Source organism: Syngnathus leptorhynchus, chromosome 22 (genome assembly GCF_054491065.1).
Source record: "Syngnathus leptorhynchus isolate UIUO chromosome 22, UIUO_Slep, whole genome shotgun sequence".
Classification (NCBI taxonomy): Eukaryota; Metazoa; Chordata; class Actinopteri; order Syngnathiformes; family Syngnathidae; genus Syngnathus; species Syngnathus leptorhynchus.
In genome coordinates, this window is record NC_141216.1 from 842,112 (window position 1) to 863,683 (window position 21,572).

Consider the following 21,572-nt stretch of genomic DNA (forward strand, 5'->3'; position numbering starts at 1 on the left):
CCCCTGTCTGCATTTTCTCTCACACAATTGCTCCTCTGTCTTCACGGTACTTTCTTTCACTCTGTCTAAGGGTAATTCTAAAGTTATCCGCTCCAATTGCCTTCAGGCAGCTTTTCCACGTTTGCCGCCTGCCATATATTCAGACCTACGCTCAACCGCACACTCTTATCGTAATGCTGACATCAGGCGGCTCGCAGTATGCAAACACGGTGTCTTGCCTAGTTAGCTCCCCGACCTATAGCAGCAGGAGATAACCGCGAGCATGCACAAAGATGGAGCCTATCCAAGACCAAAAAAAAAAAAAAATGTGCAAAAGGTGGACCAGAGTGGAAATGAGCGCTATCAGATTTGCATCAATTGACCAATAATGGAAATACAGATAGTGCTGATTAACAATTAGTATCTTTCCCGAACTTCTGTATCTGCTTCTGCGGCCAGCCGAGGAACACACACACACACACACACACACACACACACACACACACACACACACACACACACACACACACACACACACACACACACATTTAGCTACCTGTACCGCTTGAGGGTGTGCTCACTCTTTTGTCTAATTCTTCTGGGTCCAACGATTTCTGTAAATGTATTTGCAGTGGGCAATGAAAAAGAGAAAAGTGAGAATGGAAAGCGTCACACCTGAATTGATGATGTTTAGTTTCCCGACATAGATGTTTTGTTCTGCCGACTTCCAAGTTCCATTTCCTAATCTCCAGACCTCTCATCTCTGTCTTTTCCCCCCCCTCTCCTTTTCTTTTTCCTGACTTCTGTCCATTTTTTTTGTGTGACCTCACTTCCTGGCGACTGCAGGGCTTTGGGTTTGTAACATTTGAAACGACCGCAGATGCTGATCGCGCACGGGAGAAACTAAATGGTACAATCGTAGAGGGCCGCAAAATCGAGGTGCCTGTCTTTTTCCCCCCCTCTCTCCGTTTTTGCCTTCTGCCCTCTTCTTCCTCCCCTCCCTCCTCCCACCCCTGACTCTGTCTTTCCTTTTTCCTTCTGCCTGAAGTTTCCTGCAATACCTCCCCTCTCTTCCATTCATCTCGTGTCTTCCACCTGCCTGCTGCACCTTGAACGCTGCATGCTGAAGCCTGATCTGATCTGTAAGTGTTTGTGACAAAGACAGAGAAAGAGCCGTTCGGCGACGTTTGAGTGTTTGCCCCGCCCGTGTTTTGACACAAACAATGAATTCCTACTTTGATTGTGGCATGTGTGTCTGTTGGGTGCATGCGCGCGCACGCAATAACATCAGTTTGGTTGTTTAGGAGTTAAAAAGGAAATTGAAATCAAACAAGCTGTGGTCATATCAATAGACTCCTGTGTGGGCCCTAAAGGCACGTGTCAAAAACCATTCATGCAAAACTGCTGAAAACAAATTGAGTCAAAACTTCAAAGCGGTTCATGGTCCCCCCCTGATTTGGGGTTGCTTCTTTCCAACACTGATTTGCTGAGATTTCAAATAGTTGCTCATGTAGATTCAACCGTGATAAATTTGAGAGGGCACCAGAAGCGCAAAATGAAGTGATGGAATTGGAAGCTTTCACATCTGTTTGTGTCTTCTTAAATTCACCTTGCTGCTGGTTTCATGGTGGCTCGGTGGCACACTGGGTAGCACGTCCGCCTCACAGTTAGGAGGGTGCGGGTTCGATTCCCCCTCCGGCCCTCCCTGTGTGGAGTTTGCATGTTCTCCCCGAGCCAGCGTGGGTTTTCTCCGGGCACTCCGGTTTCCTCCCACATCCCAAAAACATGCTTGGTAGGCCGATTGAACACTCTAAATTGTCCCTAGGTATGAGTGCGAGTGCGGATGGTTGTTCGTCTCTGTGTGCCCTGCGATTGGCTGGCAACCGGTTCAGGGTGTCCCCCGCCTACTGCCCGATGACGGCTGGGATAGGCTCCAGCACGCCCGCGACCCCCGTGGGGACTAAGCGGTTCAGAAAATGGATGGATGCTGGTTTCATTTTTTTTTAATCTATGAACCTCACCTATTTGCTGATGTGCCAAAGCCATGTCTAATGTGAAAATATTGAACTGGCACCATTTTATAGCATTCTTTATTGTCTTTATAGACCTATTTTGAAATGAGGGGAAGAACTTCTTTGGTTAGCCTTTTTTGAATTGATTTGAAAATGTCCGCTTTCTATACACAATATTTGGATGACAGTAGATTTGTTGACAGATGGACACGTGTGTGTGTATGTTTTATTCCAATGGGAATTTCTCAATAATGTAGCTTGGAGTGATTTTGGATTATATTCCAAAAAATGTTTCGATTGGTTTATTAGACGATACATTTTCGATAGTCATTCCAATTTTTATTTTTACACATTGTGCATCTTTTTTTATTTATTTGAAAGATTGTATAGAAAATCTTACTGCATGTAGCTTGACTTGAAAACTACAGCATGGTTATGATGTGATATATTGTGTGTGTCCAGCTTTGCCTAATACTAACTTATGCCTGCCTGCTGACAGGTCAATAATGCCACAGCAAGAGTAATGACCAACAAAAAAGTGGCAAACCCTTACGCAAACGGTAAGATGCAACCTTTATTTGGATCTTTGCTCATTTGTTTTTTGTTTTTTTTGAAAGAATGCCAAGTGATGTTTAATGGTTGCAAACACAAAGCAGCACGCCTCAAAGGGGAGGGCAACCAAGTAAATTCACTTTTGGAGTAGAAAGGAAACAAAAATACGTCATATTTCGATGAAAGGCACATTTGTCATAGTGGATTCCAAATCTGTGATAGAGAATTTAGTTTGAAATATCACACAAATAGCAAATACATATGAAAAACGCTTGGTGTAAAAGTGCATGAGCACTATTAACTATAAATTCCATCTTAAAAAAAAAAAGCAAGACACAATTCAATCTTTTGATGTGCGCTGATCCATTAAATCCATCCCTTTTCTAGTCTAGTGACTTCTTGATAAGAAACTCAAACTCTGTTGTTTATATTACTCATGCAGTGTTTTGCATTTGAAACAATATATATTTGTTTTATGTCTTCAATTATTATTATTAGAACCCTAAACTTCAGAACACAATTGTCATTTTTTTTTTTTTTGTAGGCTGGAAGCTGAATCCAGTGGTTGGAGCTGTCTATGGTCCTGAATTCTACGCAGGTACAAAAAAGCTGAGAGAAACCATTTGATTTATTTAAGAGCACTACCAATGGATTTTATATACTGTATCTCCATGTCTGACAATATGCACTGGACTGATCAGCCATTTCCATAGAGGCCCATGTGTGGCTGCAGCCACTTATTTGCCTAAGTGCGGCTCGCTTTCATGCGCTAAGACTGCTCGCTCGCTCGCTCGCTCGCTCGCTCGCTCGCTCGCATAACTGTACTCCTTTTTGCTCATTAGTCTGAAATCTGTTCATTTCTCGACAGCTTTACAGCAGCCCTCTAAAAAACTGTTCTGACAGAGCGACGCCATCCATCTTTTTTATTTCTCCCCCCCCCCCTCCTCGCTACTTTTCTGCCCCTGTCCCAGTAGTGTAGATCCATCCCCTAATCCACCAAGCCAAACAAGCAACAGAGCATGAAGAGATGACCTGCTCCCAGTACAAACAGGGTAATCTTTCATTGAGTCCCCGCTAATTCCACACAAATGACAAGCACATCGTGAAACAATCTGTTCAAGTTGAACTGAAGCAGAAATGTAAAAGCAGCCGGCTTCGAGATTTTATCGCTACCTTTGATCCCAGATCTGCACAAATCAGGAATGTTTTGTTTGACTTTCAAGATTACAGTGTATAAACTGGAAACAGGCTAATATGAATCTTGAATTAGCTCTCGTTGCATTTTACGGAGATGAGTCGGTAAAATAGCTGTTGCCTTAAAACGGGAACTGTTCAAATTGAAACTGTCTCTAAACAGTGTTCTATGGATCTGAGTCCTACACATATCGAGTCTGCCTTGCTAATTGATAAGATGCTAATGTGCCGAGTGGTCTTAAACGCACGACTAAAGTTTGCCAAGTCTAAATGACACCATATGCTTCCTTCCCTCCCAGGACAACGGCAAAAAGAATAGACTGAATTTCAGAAGAAACCCACTCGTGCCCTCTTCAATTTCCTTTTTTTTTTCTCATTTATTCCTCCTTCCACTCATCAATCAAACCCAGCGAACCTTTTATGCCGATATTATCAGCCGCTACGAGTTCACCGCGGATGGATTTGTATCTATATTTACAACTGTCAATAAATGACAATTAAACAGGGGAGAGAGATCAAATATTTCATCCATGTTATAAGCTTAGTCAATATGGGCCAAAATTTCTCTCTGCTTGTCACAATTATCAGCTGACTTCAGCAATGTAGGCCACGATGAATGATATCTCCTGTATAAAGTGAAATAAATCTGCGTTGAAATGCAGGACTTCATCATCTTTGCATGTGTGGAGTTCCACTTTCTATTGATATACAGCGGGTGTTTAAAATCCCAAAGTTTTCGGGCATATCTTTGAATCAATCAGGTATTTTCCGGATGTTTGCCGTTCCATCACGACTGCATCCTGGGGCACAAAAGCAAGGTCTGACTGACTGATTTTGTTGTGGAAGAACCCCACTGCCCTGCACAGAGCCTTCACCTCAGGCTATTTTACACTGCAAAACTCAAGTGTAAAGAAATAAATAAAACATAAACTAAGACACACTTGAAAAAGTTGGAGCAAATCATCTCGGAACAGCGGAAGGTGTTTAAAGATGGGGCTGTTTGTCCAAAAAAAATGAAAGTAGGTGGGATCAGGATATCTTCTGGAATAATTATGACTGCATTTAATCTAGTTTGGGGGTGGGGGGGGCAAAGCAGGATGTAAAGCAGGACGTAAGGACGATTAATCACCCTTTATCAGACGCCTTTTCCCAGCACCCATCAGCTGAATCGGCCTCCATAAATCCTGGCCGGCTTGACAGTGCACTCCATCTCCATTGCTAGGCTTGGCTACAGGTTTATTGTGCGCAAATCCCATTCAGAAGAATGACAGATGACCTCCACACGCATGCGGGCGCACCGTTTCTCAAACGCATACACGCAAACTAAAAACTCCACACGGCAATTATTTGACATAGCCTTTCCTTCCTAAATGTGAGCACAGCGTGCAAACTTTTTATTGTCAGCAGGCGACAGGGCTTTTTGTACGGCAGTGAATCAAGATAGCTGTGTTCACGGCCAGCGCCATGCAAAATGGCCATGAGCGGATTTCGACTCCGATATAGAGCCCACAGCCTGAGTCAGGTTGTTCATTTGCATGAAAGGATGGAAAATATTGGAGTGTAGAGGGAATCAAAAGAAAGAAAATGATATATCATAATAAAACATATATACAAAAATAGCATTTTTTTAGTTTGATTTGTCTTATTGCATGGCAGTCGCTTGGCAGCACAGCACTCCTGAAGAGAACAAATAAATGAAAATGCAAGATGAATCAAATAACATGGAAAACCTCTTAAGGCTTTTAACACGGGCTGGATTGTACGTCATAGTTGATCAAGCTCAGCCTCCAGTCATCTTCAGCGTCATGTTAATTCAATCTAAAAGATGCGGAAATATCAACATAACTCAACCGTATCGTAGCGCCAATTACAGGCGGACGGTAGAGGAAAGTTTAACTGTGAATGTTTATAATGGTGAACTACAAATGCATGCGTTTGTCTCTATGGTCTGCTGGCTGCCTTTTACTTAGGCAGGTTTGATTTGATTTTGGGGGTTTTTTGCTTCTCAATTCAAATATACATGGTTGTTTTTTGCATTTTTTTCTTTTATGGGCCTGTCGTGATTCATAGGTTGTTACAGCACCACTGTAGCCATAGCTGGTGGTCATATTCTATTCATATGATTTGTGATTTCAGTCACAGGGTTTCCATACCCCACCGCAGGAGCAGCAGTGGCCTATCGAGGGGCCCATTTGAGAGGGAGGGGCCGAGCTGTCTATAACACGTTCCGCGCCGCGCCACCCCCTCCGCCCATCCCAGCCTACGGAGCGTGAGTGACATGCATACGTTCACGTGGTGAAGAAATGTAATTCAAAAGTATTCAATGGTACACACACAGATTGGGAGAATGGTGAGTGGAAAACAAAAAGGCCACTTTCTAATAGAGCGGAAAATTGCTCTTTGATTCAATTTTTTTTTATTTTCAAATATGTCACTCTTTATTCACCTGTGAATGAACCGCCCTGCACACTACACTCCAAGTCAGAGTGGTGACAGAGTGGTGGTGGCTTGCAAAAATGCTGTTAAGTAGTTGACTATTAAGTGTGTTCAGTATTTTATATACATGAGAGATGAATGGATGGATAAATACAAAATACTGTACACACGAAGATAAAGAACTGAGTCTACTCAAAAAGGACTTTTAAAGTGACGATGAAGAATTTCTTTCATTTTATGATTATCAGCATTGCAAAGTAATTACCTTATCAGGTCTGGCCAATTCAGCCAAGCTCAACAGTTCTTCAAGGTGTCTTTGAGTGAGGTTTTTTTATGAGGAATGATTCGATTGCGGAATACACTGCAGTCCTAAAATGGAAATCTATCATCTGTTTTGGGCAAAATCATATTCATCATCATTAAAAGCTGAAAAGCAAAAGATTTGTTTCCCCCAAAACAAAATAAATATTTGATAGAAACAAAAACCTTATGGATTTTTTGTGTATGTTTTGTTAGCAGTGTGGTCTACCAAGATGGATTTTACGGTGCAGAAATTTATGTAAGTAGATCTGTAACCTTTTTTTTTTTAAATCCTCTTCAATAAACACGAGCTCGAATAATATCTGTCTTGTAGAATCCAATGACTAAAGTCATATAGAGTGTTTGTTTGTTCAGGGTGGCTATGCAGCTTACAGATATGCCCAGCCAGCTGCAACTGCTGCAGCCGCATATAGTGACAGGTATGCTATTCTCCATTCCTCCCAATTGCTTTTCTTTTCTTTTCTTCTCAACTCATTCACTGCCAAGCCAGTTCATCTCTCTGGCGTCAATGACACTAAATGATTGAATATTACAGGTCAAATGTGAGCCAAGTTCCACGTTAGAATAAAATGCTTTCCATCCCACTCCACTTTCAAATGGAAGAGAGGCATTTAAGGTTTAAAAAATAACAATGTGATCACAAACATAGCTCGGCTACCAAAAAGCTTTTTGGTGCTGAAAATAACTCTGTGGCAACTAGTTCCAAGGCTGCTTTTTATTGTGCGTTGTGTCGGGAGTTACAGCGGTTCTCCCAGATTATAAGCGATAGTTGTTTTGGCGTGTTAAGTATGCTCTGTGAACTATCCTCGGGAGATGGAGCATGTCAGGTCAGATAAGAAATGTTCACAGTAGGAGGCTGTAGACCTCTGATAATGTAAGATACAATAGAGGTGAGAAGTGAGTGGCGCTCTCTAAAGACTTCAAGAAAGTCAAGGAGAAATGGATTGCAACTGAGAGAGAGAGAGAGAGAGAGAGAGAGAGAGAGAGAGAGAGAGAGAGAGAGAGAGAGAGAGAGAGAGAGAGAGAGAGAGAGAGAGAGAGAGAGAGAGAGAGCACATCTCCCTCCACAGGACTCATTTGCTTCCCTTTGATTTTCTCCACTTGTATATTTCAACATTGTTTCTTCTCCATGACGGTTGTGTATTGCCTCTCTTGTATTCTATTTTCACGCACTCTTGATCTAAGCACCCAGGTGGAATTGAGAGGAGATGGGTCAGAGGGTGCCAGGCGCTTTGATTTATTGTGCGATAAGAGATGGGAGACATTTTGGCAAACTACACTTTGAGACGCTCAAAGTATTTTTTCTGTCCACCTTCCATTATCGGAATAAAGATAAGTGAAAAGAAAACAATTGAAGCAAAATGGTTGCGCAATTGAAGTCGAATCATTTAATTTGGAAAAAAAACCTGCTAATAGTAGAATCACAATCAGTGGATTAGTGCTGATGCTAAAGACCATGTTTTCGTTGATTCATGGACATTGCATATTTGGCCACATTCAGCCTATTTCATCAAGCAGGGTGAAATATTGATTGGGTCTTTGAGTTATGGCTTTGGGAAAGACAGTTCAGGAATGTGAAGAGAATTTTCATCCTGGGTATTCTAAAAGTCATTTCAATTGCATATTGATTAGGATTATTTGTAAACATTCTTCCCCCTCTTTTTGTTTGAAGGTTTCTCTCTTCAATTATTACTTAACAAAACCTCGTTTACCCAGGCAACCTTTTATTGTTGGTCCCAGACATATTTTTAGCAAACAAACCGGTGTAAAGAGGAATCCAAATAAAGCAGTGGAGTAGCATCAGAGAAAGAGGGATGGAATAAGAAAAGAGATGGCTTTTGGGCTTGGGGATTAGTTCCAAGCCAGTGCTGGTGAATGGACTGGAAATAAATCTTGGGAGAGGAGACAGACGAAGAGGAGTACTTGGAGTTGGCAACTTGGGGAAACCTAAAGGAGTAGTCACCAGAAAAAAATGAATCCTTCTGTCCAAACTTGTGTCCTAGTGGCAATTCCAAAGTCACTTAGAATACAATATTTTTCGGATACTTTGCCACTTGCCATCATCAAACTTTCTTGTACTGTACATTAATCAGAAAGAAAAAAAATGAATTCATTTATTTGGTCATTTAAATATGCTGTGTACTGTACATAAATCAGCACAAAATTCAAACCAATATTTAATTGGTCGTTGAAATACGCTGTGAACCAACTTTAGCATGTTTTCACTTGCATTTTTTTTTTTTTTTTACTGGCCTTTTATGCCTGAATTAAGGATAAGCACAAATCTATCGATTTACAACCTACTATACATAAGGGGACACTGAGTGCATTTTCATCCCGCTGGTCATTCTTTAGTGTGAGAGTGAGGAGGTAAATGGTTATAGATCTTCCCTTTGCACCGCCGTTAAAATCGACGAGCCATAATGCCGCACATCCCATGCTTATTGTCATTAGCGGGCGCTTCCCATCCATGATCTAAGTCGACCTAATCAAAGTTAACATCCACAAGTTTCGTAGTTTGTGCTTAGCCATGGAAGGAAGAAGAGAAACAAATTGCTGCTTTGATTTGTATCATCTTAAAGATCCCATACGGGTTTATGTTTGGTGAATAAGTCATAATGTCAGAATGCACAGCCTCCTTAGCAAAAAAAAAAGCGCCATCAAGCTATTAGTGTCCCACAGGGGGGGATGTTCACAGTATGGTGACTCTAAATCTGAAAGCAATAGCTTTCCATGTTTATTTGTTGCATTAAAAAAAATAAAAAAAGTCTACCCACTATAGTGCTCCAGTGGTGAAGCCACATCATATGCAAAAGCAGAGCACGTAGTAATACCGAGGCCCTCGACTACTTATAGCCGGGTCAGCCACCTTTTTCAAAGTGAGAGCTATTTCTCAGGTTCTGAGTGAATGGCTGGCTACCAGTTTGATGCAATTCAAAATGAACATATTCATACTTTTATGAATAATTGATCATATTCATTTGGGTACTAGTCAGACTAGTGTCGATTCAGTTTCCGTTCTGCGACGGTGTGACGGTGAGTGGAAATGGTTGTTTTCTTTTGTCACATTGCCAAAAGTTGCCATTGGCTGTTTTTGCAGTTACGGCCGAGTCTATGCAACGGCAGACCCGTATCACCACGCCATCGGTCCCGCAGCCACATATACGGTTGGCACTATGGTGAGTGTCTTTCCTCTTTCTTCATCTGTTTGAATAGGATTCCCGTATGACATCACGGATGTTTGATTGTTTGACTGTACGGATATCCTCGAATAGTCATCGAGCGACATAAGACCAGCCCTTGGGTGGCTGCTAAATTGTCCTGCCTGTCAAATGTGTTTTCCCCCTCTACGTACGGTATGTGAGCGAATTTGAATGTTGAATGTGAATCCATGCCACTTCAGTAAATGAAAAAGGGAAGCAAGCCGCTGTATTCTCCAACTCCCCAATGGCATCGATTGGCCTGAAGCTTTTTTTGGCTTGAAATTTAGCTGAGACTGGGAATTTGATCATTTTGCAAAGGGAGTCAAAGGTTAATGTTTGTTTTTAGCTAGCTTTGCAGCGAACATCAAAGATGACAAATTCTTTTCAAACGCATAGAGAAGATCCTAGAGGATGGAGGAAAACAACAAGTACTGCTTTTTATTGTTCCTTTCTCTACATGGGTCTAGGTAAAGCCTTCTTCCAGTGTGTTACAGCCATCTACTTGATGCATATGCTGTGAGATTTAAAGACAATAAAAAGGTAGAAGAAGGAAGCATAAAAGCAAAGGTACAGTCAACGCCAACAAAAACTTTGACCCCAACAACATTTGGGGATATTTGAATAAATCTGATTTAATTTTTTTTTCTTCAAATGTCTTCTTATATTTTCATACAAAATTTCAATGTTCTATTTATTTTCTGATTGGCTGTAAGAAATGTACCCGTTGGGTTTGACGAAAGCACCCTATACGGATTAATCGAGCAGTGGTGACGTGCGTGCGCGCGTGTGTGTGTGTGTGGTGATGGCAATCACGAGGCCACCGCTTCCCCCATGTGTCCCCCATGCACACCTCCTTTCCTCCCCTATAGTGCAGCTGCTAGCTAAAAGCCTTCATTAATTACAACCATTATTTCCTCTTCATTTACTTAATTAAAAGAGTGGCCTGTGTTTTCCTCCTTATTACTTTCAACTTTCTGCTCTTCCTTTTTTTCGTTCAAATCACTCCTCCCTTTCGCCCCATCCTCCCACATAAGTGATTTTCAGTGGAGGGACAGATCATATCATATAATCGTGATATTTCAAGCAACCTCCAAAGACGACCGCAGCCATCCAATGAAAATTTCAAGTATAAGATGGGAAATAATTGTGCAATTTTTGATCAATTGATGAAGCCAATATTTCGTCGGTGAGCCATTATTGGCTCACGTAGTATTTAAAGAGAGAAACGTGTCATTTGCGCTTTTATTTTAGCATATATTGCTTGAAAATGTTTCCATAAATGTATAAATAACTACATCGAGTTATCAATCATGAAATAAACAAATACATAGAAAATAAAAATATATCAATATAAAGCAATAGATAAATACATTTGACTTTTGTTCAAATCAGTGACAGTCTTGTCCCACTGTGGAATTCTTGTGGGTGTAACTCAACTTCCCATTGGATGTCAAGTTATTGCTCTTTAGGCAGCCAACCAGATGAGACAGCGTCATTTCATGTGCAACTTGTGTTGTCGACTAGTCAAAGTACCCTTATAAGAAATTTAGTGTTAAGTGAGCTTCCGTAATGTAGGACAAGAAATAAAGTACAGTATTGGCCTGTGTTTTTTTAATTTTAATCAAGAAAATAATGTTGATGACAAATTGGCATAGGAAAGGAATATTCAAAACAGTAGCCACCAACTTTGTAGGGAGGAACAAAAAAAAAAAGGAGGATTGATTTGTTTGGACAAAAGAGACAAATTAACTTGTATAATATTCAAAATACAAATAGAAGTGCTACATTGGATACTGATTGGAGCTTTTTTTTCATCTTTGATGTTGCAGGCTAGCCTTTACAGAGGAGGGTGCAGTCGCTTCACTCCCTACTAGAAAGAAGGGAGTCACGCCCCCCCCCCCTTTCCCTCCCCAGCAAAAAAAATCTATAAATAACCATTGCTCCCATATGAAGAAACGTACTATGCGTCCAGGTGGCAAATAGAATACAAATACATTAGAGCTGTTGGTGTATGGATTCTATGTATTTCATCTGGAAATTGATTTGTCATTTGTTGGGGTGCGGGAGGGGACCCTGATATACAATCTTTGCGTGCGTGCATGCGTGTTGGCTCCAAGTTAGTCGGTAACGCGGCTCCTTTGGGATGCCTTAATACATTGGTTATAATTCCACCCCATTCACCAACTCTTATGTACATTGAGCGTGGCAAATTCCAGTTTGAGTGGAATTTCTTCCATGGATGGCCAATTGGCCCTACGAGAGCTGCTTCCATTCTATGACAAATATGAAGCGGGAACAAAACACTCAGCATTAAGTGGGAAGCCGGGCTAAAAGTGACGACACGGACTGATCTATTACCGAATCTGAATGCAGCGGGCGGGACGTGATGTATGGCGCTGGTGTGTGTGGAGCAGCCATTGGAAAATGCCAATTGATTGTTGGCTCCATGCCAGAGGCATTACTTGGGAATTGCTTTACAGGGGAGGGAAACACATTCTTTTCCCTCAATATGCATGCACATAGCAAGCTGCTGATGCAAAATATTTCTCTCACAAATGGAAGACTTTCCTTTATGTTCAATGTGCATCCATCCATTGCTGCACAAATCAGGTGCTTTCTTTCAAGTGTGGCCAGCAAATTGTTAAATTAGCATTTGGTGAGTTAGCGGCCTGCTGATGAATGTCTACTGGTCCCTGACATATTATTTATGATTATTGGTTCCACAGGGAGGCGGGGTCGATCTTAGGGACCAGACGTGCTGCTCTGTAGACATCGTCAATAAATTTCAATTCATCCCAATATTGCTGAATAAGGAACAACAATCCCCACATCATTTCTAGTATTCATTAGATTTCATTGGCTGTAGTGTTTTTTTTTCCTTTTTTAATAGCAATGCAAAATCAATGCAAGTTTTTTTTTAGTTAAAGAGAAAATCCAAAGGTTTACCACTTCCACACACAAGGATGGGTAAATCTAATTGAACTGAGCCAATGAGTCTGATTTGGGCACTTTATTGGCATGAAGTGTGTGCCCATAGTCACATGGCCACAGCAGGCAGTTGTCCCTGATGCATCCACCAATTGCGCTCCCCATCACACAAAAAAAACACACACATATAGGGGCTGGCTGCCCCCCCTACCTCCCTCCCTCCCTCACCAGTAAAGCATCTGTGCCGGCTGTGTCTGATGGGATCGTAAAGACGGGAGTCAGTAGCGCAGGAAGGCAAGGAAGGGAAGGGAAGGGAGTGTGAAGAGCAGCAGTAACGGAGGGAGGGAGGCAATATACGCCGCAGATTAGAGATAAGAGAGTTCAGTCAATAGGCACTGATCTCATTTGAAGATATGCCAGACGGACTAGACTCACACAAACAGGCACAAATTCACACTTGCTCCTCTCGCTGTCACCGTCGCTCGTCTTTTCTCTTGTTCTCCCGCTCCTTCCTAAAATCCCCACAAAACCTCCGTTTGCAACTTTACGGCGTGCAAACATATGATGTGGCTTTTATTCTCTTGACCCTTGAAGTCAATGTCCATGCGTGTCCATTGATGGGATTGCCAACTTCATTGCGGCCTAAGTCAACTCAAGTAGCATAAAAGTTTTTTTATTTGCGCATCCTGGTTAAATTGCTCACTGCAATAAAAACCAAAAAAGATGACTCTTAGATGGCGGTCATTGCCAAGCTTCTTTATGAGTATAAATTAGTAGTTGTGGCTTTGTTTGATTGCCATGAACAATGAGTGACCGCAAAAAAACAAAAAGTTGCCATACTCAAGAATCATATGTAAAGAAGCATAAATGTGCCTAGATGGTGGTTATAAAACAAGACGAATGCCAAGAAAACAACTCTGAACTGTCAAACCATTCTACTGGGAACAGAGCAGAAATGATGCATGTGACATAAGTTGTGAGAGAGAAGCTTTGCCACAAATCAAAGTGCATTGTTAGCCATAATGACACAAAAGCAGAAGTAAAATGATTGACTGTCAAAAATGATGATTATTATTGTGTTGTAGGCATCCATTAGTCATTATGGATAAAATGGGCTGTCCCAGTTTTATCATAATATTTTATGTACAAATATTTTATATTGTACTTTCTCATTATGATGGGGGGAAATAACAGATCTGCGTCACAGTCGAGTGCTTTCGAATTTTCCCAAATATTATGAAGTGCTTCTTGGGCGAACAAATCTGAAATCGTGTGTGCTTGAATAATGATCAAATCAGCAATCGGGATTGGTTGTTTAGTGCAGCACGAAAACTTTCAAACCCACCAATAAGGAAGTGATAAATAAGATACCCTATTCATAAAAATACAAACAAATATTTTAAAAAAGTCTAACAAAAATCCCGAATTACTCTGTATTGGGTTTTTATTTTATTTGATTTTTATATGTATTAGTGTACCGATGAATATAAATTAAATGGGGAACATTTTGAAAAGATGCTATCATGAAACATATTTTTACTGTACATATTGTATATGAATGTGTGTGTGAATATAAATATATATATACACTTGTGTATTTGACATTGTGTGTGTCATGTAATTTAATGCCATAGCCATTAATGAATTTTAAAAAGTGATTGCTTCTTTTTTGTATATCACTCGTAAGGGGTTAGACAAGTATCAACCTTTTATAAGACTAGAAAATGTTTGCTTCACTTGATTTGAGTGTACAGTATAAGCTGTCATCGTGTGTCATTTTTTGATAAAACATTGGCCTACGACTGTGTGGAATGTGATGCTTATGTTTTGTCACACAAACAATCCTTTCTGAATTTCCTAAGGCAAGCTTTCCGAGCAATTTCTACCAGCCAAGCTGGCTGATTCAGGCCAGAATATTGGGTGAGAATTTGTGAAGTCCAATGACAACTACTGTATGTCATTCAAGCAGCTTACCTCTAAAGTCATCTTTTTGGCGAGGAGGCGGTGGTGATGTCATCCTAACAAATTGCAATGTAGCCATAGTGCCCAGTGCAATATGGCTCACAAGAAAATAATTGGCATGAATAATAAAAGAAGCAAAAGCAATAATATCTCTCTGCACATTCATCACTGTGTCACATCACAAAGTGACATTGCCCCCCCCCCCCCCCCCCCTTAAACATTAATTTCTCCATGACTGCATACCTGCATTCACGGCGAATAAAGAAACTTTTTCTCAACTAACTCCTAAATATCTGCATTTAAAAATGATTGCATTTATTCCAATTATCTCCACTTGGATAAAGCTAAAGTGCGCTTGGAGTTTGTATCACCTTTGTGGTCTATTTCCTGAACCTCCATCTGATGTGTGTAGCCTTGTGTCCCCTATAGGATTGCGGGGGGACAAAAGACTTGTGAATCAAGCTGAAAGGATCCACATGGGAGCCAATTTAAAAGGCCACATATTTTTCATGAAGTCACAGCAATTGAAGTTCAAGTACAACTGAACCGTATCTAAAAACTTTAAAGGGACTTACTTGCCACACGGGTTTTAAATGTGTGCCTGCTATGTTTTATGGCTTGTTGTCTATTTTTTTGTGAAGGCCTGTGATGACCCCTCCCGAAAAAAAAAAAACATGTGCTCTATCCTCATCTTGTGTAATTGTTTGATTTTGTATATTATCTATAAATGTGGTTGATAAGTGTATCTTTTATAAATGAAGTTTGACTGTGTGAATAATAATAATACACAATGTCTTTAAGGAGTCACCTGTCAGGTTGTGTTAAAGGAGTGTTTTTTTTCTTCTTATGGCTGAACCCCAGCCAACATCAGTTTGGGAGCTCATATTACCTCCACCCTTCCCCTCAGCTTCCGCTGCTCTCTTCCTCTCTTCCTCTCCATCCTCCGAGGCTTCTTCCGTGCAGCCTTAGCGAGTATGAAACAAGTCTCGGAGGGTGTGAGCCTGTTAAGCTGAGACCAGAGGAGGCACTTATCAGCTCTGATTGGTGACACACTGATACAGCTCCCAACTCACTTTTCTATAAGAGGGGCAGGCCTAAGAAACTACAAAGTGGTGCTGAATTTACAAGCGGCTCCTTTTGAAGATCCAACAAGCACTCTAGAAATTATTCAATTATTATTCGGCCTAAAATGATTCTATGATTTGTTTCATGAATAGGGTGCACTTGGGCATACAAGGGTCTGAGAGAGGGAGGTCTGCACCATTGCGGGAGACGACAGTCAATTACGGCCGACCGGCGGCTCCTCTCATTCACTTTAAACGTGTCGTCGTGTCTAGCTCGTCTTCACATCGAGGATTTCTACGAAGGATTCTATGACGATCTACATATTTTCTATGTCCGCTGTTTTGGATGAAGAGGAGGTGCTTTGCTGAACTGGTTGCTAGCCAATTGCAATGGAAATACCTTCATGGTGGATTAGAGTATAGTGGATTATGATTGTTATACCATAACGCAATCCTCAGGAATGTCCTTTTGGAATAATTGCAATCGGATGCCAATATATTTTAAAAGGTCATGAAACAACATGGTATAGTCTTTTACCAAATTGACCTTTTGGCTAAAATATACCCAATCAACAAGTAAAAAAGTCCCTTTCATTTAAAGTAAAAAAAAAAAAAAAAAAGAAATGAAGGCAACACTTGTAAATCAACAAGCAAATGTTTTGCCTAAAAATAACATTTCCTGTCTGCAATGTATCTGCATCACTGTATTTACTCTTCCTTGTTCTTTCTCTTTTAGTAATTAAAAGGTGATGGGTACAGATGGACATCAAAAACTGAGAAGAAAAATGTGCAAGCAGAGGGACATCATAAAAGACCAACAAAAAAAAGTGTGCTACGGAGCCGTCCTGTCCAGAGAAAAAAAACCACTTGAAGCAAAATAAGGATGAACCGGACCAGGAGAAGATGATGGTCGGCCTCCTCCGAGGCCACGGCCTGAACCATTCAGCCTAATTATGGGGGCCGCCCCATGTAGAAAAAAAGAAAAGCCTTGCTGAGTGGAAGAGACCAAGTCGACAGGTCACCATAAAACATTTTATTTTTGTAAAAATTTTTTATGTTTATGATTTACAAAAGGAACAAAGACTTATGTATGTATTATGAATATGTACGTGTGTATATCTATAGTGTGTGTGTGTGTGTGTGTCTGTATATATCGGCATATATACATACACATACAAATGTAAAACAGTATGTTAAAAAAAAAAAGTGTCTTTCCAATCTAAAAGGAGGTGGGGGGGAGATTTGAGCCCTGATGTCTTCTGATTGAATCCTGTTGCGCAACACTCCCACCTATTAGTGCCCCATCTTCATTGTCAGAGTGAAGAGGGGCTCGTGTGTGTGTCTCAGATGGATCGAGCAGACGTGTTCCAAATGTTGAAAGAAAAAAAAATGAGGAGCCAGTGTCTTCTTACTTCTCTGGCATGTTAAAACAAAAAAATAGATTTATGAATTTGTACAAATGGAAATATAAGATGTAGGTGGGTGGGATATGTCTGCTGGAGGGCCCCCCATTATTACCAACCAACCAACCAACCAAATATGTCGCTGTAGTGTAGTGGTCCAGGTGGCTGTGCTGTGTAGTGAACTGCTTTTATAAACATTGTCGGTCGGTCGGGTTGGATTTCAGACAGCGCACAAATGAGAGCTGCTTTCAAGCATCAGATGAGCCAACTGTAAGCGGGAGAAAGATTGGAGAAACAAAAAAAAAAACACCACGACCATACAGAACTATTTGGACTATTTTGTCATTGACCATGGATTTCTAGAAAACACAGAAGACGTACAAGCAGTTGCATAAAACGGATTGAATTTGACCAATGAAGAATTCGGTTTGTTCATATGAATTCCATTTAGGTGGGCTCAGTGCTATTTGGACCATAACCACCTGAAATGTGAAGCTATAAAGTTCTTCTCATTGGTAACTGGCAGATTTTGGTAAGGTGGCTTCAATGACTAAAGTTACCACATCAAATCACACGCTTTGATTTCAAATCCATCCTGGTGTCCAAATGCCGCCGGATCTATCTGTACAAAGATCAAAAAGAGAGTCAAGAAAAAGAAAAGTTTTATGAAGAGTCTCTTTAATCCTTTCTATTTCTACGGATCTCATCCTTCTATATTTAAACATTGTACTAATAACATGTGGGTCGGGCGTGGTCGAAGAGTCGATTGTAGCCATTTACTAATGTTGTATTTATTGTATTACCGGTAAGAAGACAAAAACATTTATATATGAATATAGATATATCTATTTGTGATCTGCAGCTATTGAGAATAAGTTTGCCTTTGGTTTTCAACGTCCATGCAGGATTTAATGCCCTGTCAATGTATGATGAGGTTTCTACTTGTGATGTTTTATTCTGTTAACATTTTTTTTTTTTCAGTTCAGCTACTGAATGTAATTCAAAAACTCTTGGAACTTTTTAGGTAGGTGTCATTGTTTTATATATACAGTATATATATTTAAAAATACAGTGCTCTGTAAATGATATAAATGTGTAAATTATATAGCAAAATGTTTCTGATAATATGCTGGACTTCTACTGACCCGGACTGACCATTACCGCGGCTAATCTGGAAAGAACAAAAAAAAAAAAAAGGGCGGGGGGGAAGCGAGAATGAAAATTGGAGGAGAGGAGCATCCTGAAGGACCACCAGCACCCTGCAGCCAGTGGGAAAGACAGAAATGTTTAATCATTGCAGGATCAGTTAGAATATTTCTTTGCAGCCTGGCTTTTCAAATTTGATGAGAACAAGGAAATTGGGAGCGAGCAGACAGTCCCATGTGAATAATACAGAAGGAAAAGATGAAAAGGACTTTTTTTGAAATACAGATTTTATTTTAGTTTTTCCTGCAGCTTCCCTCAATCTTAGTGCTATTAAGGTGTGAGCAGGAATAGAAAGTTCTGAGGGAAAGGGGGTGGACAAAATATTAAACTTTCATACTTTCTGCACTGTTTTTATAGTCATTCAAAAATGTACACCAACTCAAGGAATTTTTCAAACTTCTTTAACTTTGGCTTATTAGTATTTCAATACATCCAAATGTAAGCATACGATTTTCATTTTTGATTGCAATGGTAACCAATGGTGTCATTTTGTAGCAGTGTTTTTATTTCCCTGTAGCCTTAACTTCCAAATTGCCTGAGTTGGAATTTTGTGACTTTATTTTTGGCCACTTGTTTATAGAACAATTCCATTGTAGAGATAGAAAAGGGCAGCTTTTAAAAACCAGGTCTTCGAAATAGAAGTTTTTTTAAAATGCATTTAGCCTCTTATGTTAAAAGCTCCGTCATAATTACAACGCAGTTTATTGGTTCACATAAAATTCTACCCCCCCCAATCTTATCGATGTCTGCATTTTTTTTTAAGTACAAGTGATAAAACAAACGATTATTTTTTTCAGGTATTGTACCAGTTGTTCCAAATGATCAGTCAACAACAAATATAAATGTTTTAGGAGAGAAAATCTTCTCACGTTAGTATTGATCCGATGTTGATATTGATTTGACCTCATTTTTATTTGGATTGATCTGCCCACCACTAATGATTAAAATGTAAAAAAAAAAAAAAAAACTTGGCACATGTACTGGCAGCCATTATTGTAGCTTTTTTTTTTAAATATATTTTTGAGTGTGATGCCAATTTATTTACAATGTATTTTTAATAATAGACTTGCTGCCCTATGTCAATGCCGTCACATTGGTAAGCCAATGAATGGGATTTTAGTAACAATTGTTATTTTGTCCACCCTCTGAAAAAGAGCACTGTGCATTGATGAATGTAGCAGCCTCAGGGTCGAAGGAGGGAATTCTTGCCGCAAAATGACACTGAACGCTAAAGTCTCCTCCTCCTTTCCCCCCACCCCCTTCCACCGTACAATAAACGAGTACTCTGTGTCCCACTCAAATAGGTTTTGGAACTGTTTGAAAAAGGATCTCCAAATAGTACGGCAACATTTGTGCACCTGACACATTAAGGATGCTTGGGTCATACAGTGCAAGACTGTGTGTTCTGTGGTTGGAAGCAAACTGACATGTGTTTGTCAGTGAGGGGGGGGGGGCGTCGTCGTCAAGTGGATTATCTTTCATGAAAGGCTTACCCAGCATCATCCCGCAGCGATCCACAGCTGAGCACTTTAACTGGGATAATACTGGCGCTTGGATCAGGAAAACCGAGGCAAAAGACACAAAGAAGAAAAGCAGACTAAAAAAACTCAGCAGAAAAAAACAAGAACAAACTATGAAAGCAACTAACGATGTCAATCTAAGCAGAGATCTTGGTTTACTTGGATTTTTGCCTTGTTCTTCTTAAACTCCATTTTTTTTTTCTTCTTTGTTGTTGGTTGAAGAATTTTATCTTGTTTACATGTAACCCGCTCTACTGCTGGTTGGAGAGGTTTGGGAGGAAAAAAAAAATATAAAAAACAAAAAAACAGAAGCGGCTTTCATTCAAGCATTGACAAAATCCAGGAATTCGGAGGCGACCCTACAAGCTAGAATGTTTTGTGTCCTTTCTCATGAAGATCACCTTTTCCACACACAGCCTTCCGCCCAAACATACATACCAGACAAAAAAAAAAAAAATCCTTGAGCTTCCTCTCCATGTGTTGTTATTTTGTGTATACCTCAGATGCAAAATGTAAAGCAGCTATCCTGTCAAGTGTCCAGCCCTTGCTGAGCGTGCGCCACTTGCACCCCAGCTATACCCTAATTACAATCCATATGGTAAAACCACACCTACCTCCCCTGGTAACCCAATGACCTCCACATCTAAGACCACAGTATACTTTTTTTGTTTTTATTTGTCAGAAAGCGCATGGTTCTAAAACTTGGACTTCATAAGGCTTTTATGATGGCCGTAGTTTGACCCTGTTGCTAATAATTGCTTATTATTGAACTCACACAAAGGCCACCAGCATAGTGGAAGAAATTGTATTCGGCTCCACAGTAAAAAGTGATTCAAAGAGATAAGTGCACAAGCAACTTTAAAAATAGAATAGTAGCGGCACCTTTGTAATTATAATCACAAGATGAGCAGAGGCGTCAAATCCAACTCTGGCTACTACTACTTCTTTCCGGACCTGGATTTGACAACTCGGCAGGCGAGTTTTTATTATTATTTCTGTGTAGCAAAGATGAAGAATCAAACTATTATGATGTGCTCCTATTTGAAGACGGTTGTGTATGAGGATTTTGAGTATACTGTGGCCTTTACACCAACACTCCTCCAACAGCCGTCCTGTCCTATGCAGATCCCCAAAGCACAAAGGTTTGAATGGTAGAAAGAAAAAATGCTGACAATTATTTCCTTCCATGCTGTTGTGTTTGTCCTTCTGTTTTTTTTTTTTTTATGTATTTGAGGCTTCAATGTGCTTTTTGTATTATGTGCAGATCTTCTTTTTCATGCTTTGTATCACTGTATACTAAAATATCACTCATACGTGACATCAATCAATGAGCCTTTTCTTTTTCCACATAGGACTGTAATGAAGGGCAAATTGATCAGTCTGGTCAGATTGTTAAAGTCCAGAAGGTAATTGTTGAAATGTTTCCTAAGTAATCTGGGCACAGTATGGAGCGAGTATTGGTGAGGGTACTTTGTTTGCTTTTGCAATGTATTTGAATGGCAAAACTTAGCTGTAGAAAATTCTTCGAATGAGAGTTCCATAACCAATTATGGAAGTCCTGTGCAAATTCCTTCCTTCCACAGTGACTCATATCTGACTCTTATCCAACCTAGCAGCTCAGTCAAATGATCTTCACTACAGTCCTGCGTGTATGTACAGTTACTCCATAAGTGTTGGGACACCAAATCAAACATGTTATGAAAGGAGTATTGAATTCTTTGCTTTTTATTGAGTGTTTAAAGCCATCATTCATCATCAGCAATGCATAGTTAATGGAACAGGTGACTTTATG

The 21,572-nt window shown here is 40.2% G+C and overlaps 1 protein-coding gene across 1 annotated transcript in view; it reads left to right on the forward strand.

Moving 5' to 3' along the window:
* Positions 1-11,571, forward strand: part of rbfox3a (RNA binding fox-1 homolog 3a) — a 45,132-nt gene extending 33,561 nt beyond the window's left edge. The window contains exons 5-12 of the mRNA XM_085904551.1: positions 826-918; positions 2,491-2,551; positions 3,088-3,141; positions 5,874-6,006; positions 6,693-6,732; positions 6,849-6,913; positions 9,595-9,673; positions 11,527-11,571. Coding sequence (XP_085760677.1) covers positions 826-918; positions 2,491-2,551; positions 3,088-3,141; positions 5,874-6,006; positions 6,693-6,732; positions 6,849-6,913; positions 9,595-9,673; positions 11,527-11,571 — 570 coding nt within the window. The remainder of the gene's footprint in view (positions 1-825; positions 919-2,490; positions 2,552-3,087; positions 3,142-5,873; positions 6,007-6,692; positions 6,733-6,848; positions 6,914-9,594; positions 9,674-11,526) is intronic.
* Positions 11,572-21,572: the final 10,001 nt, after the last annotated feature.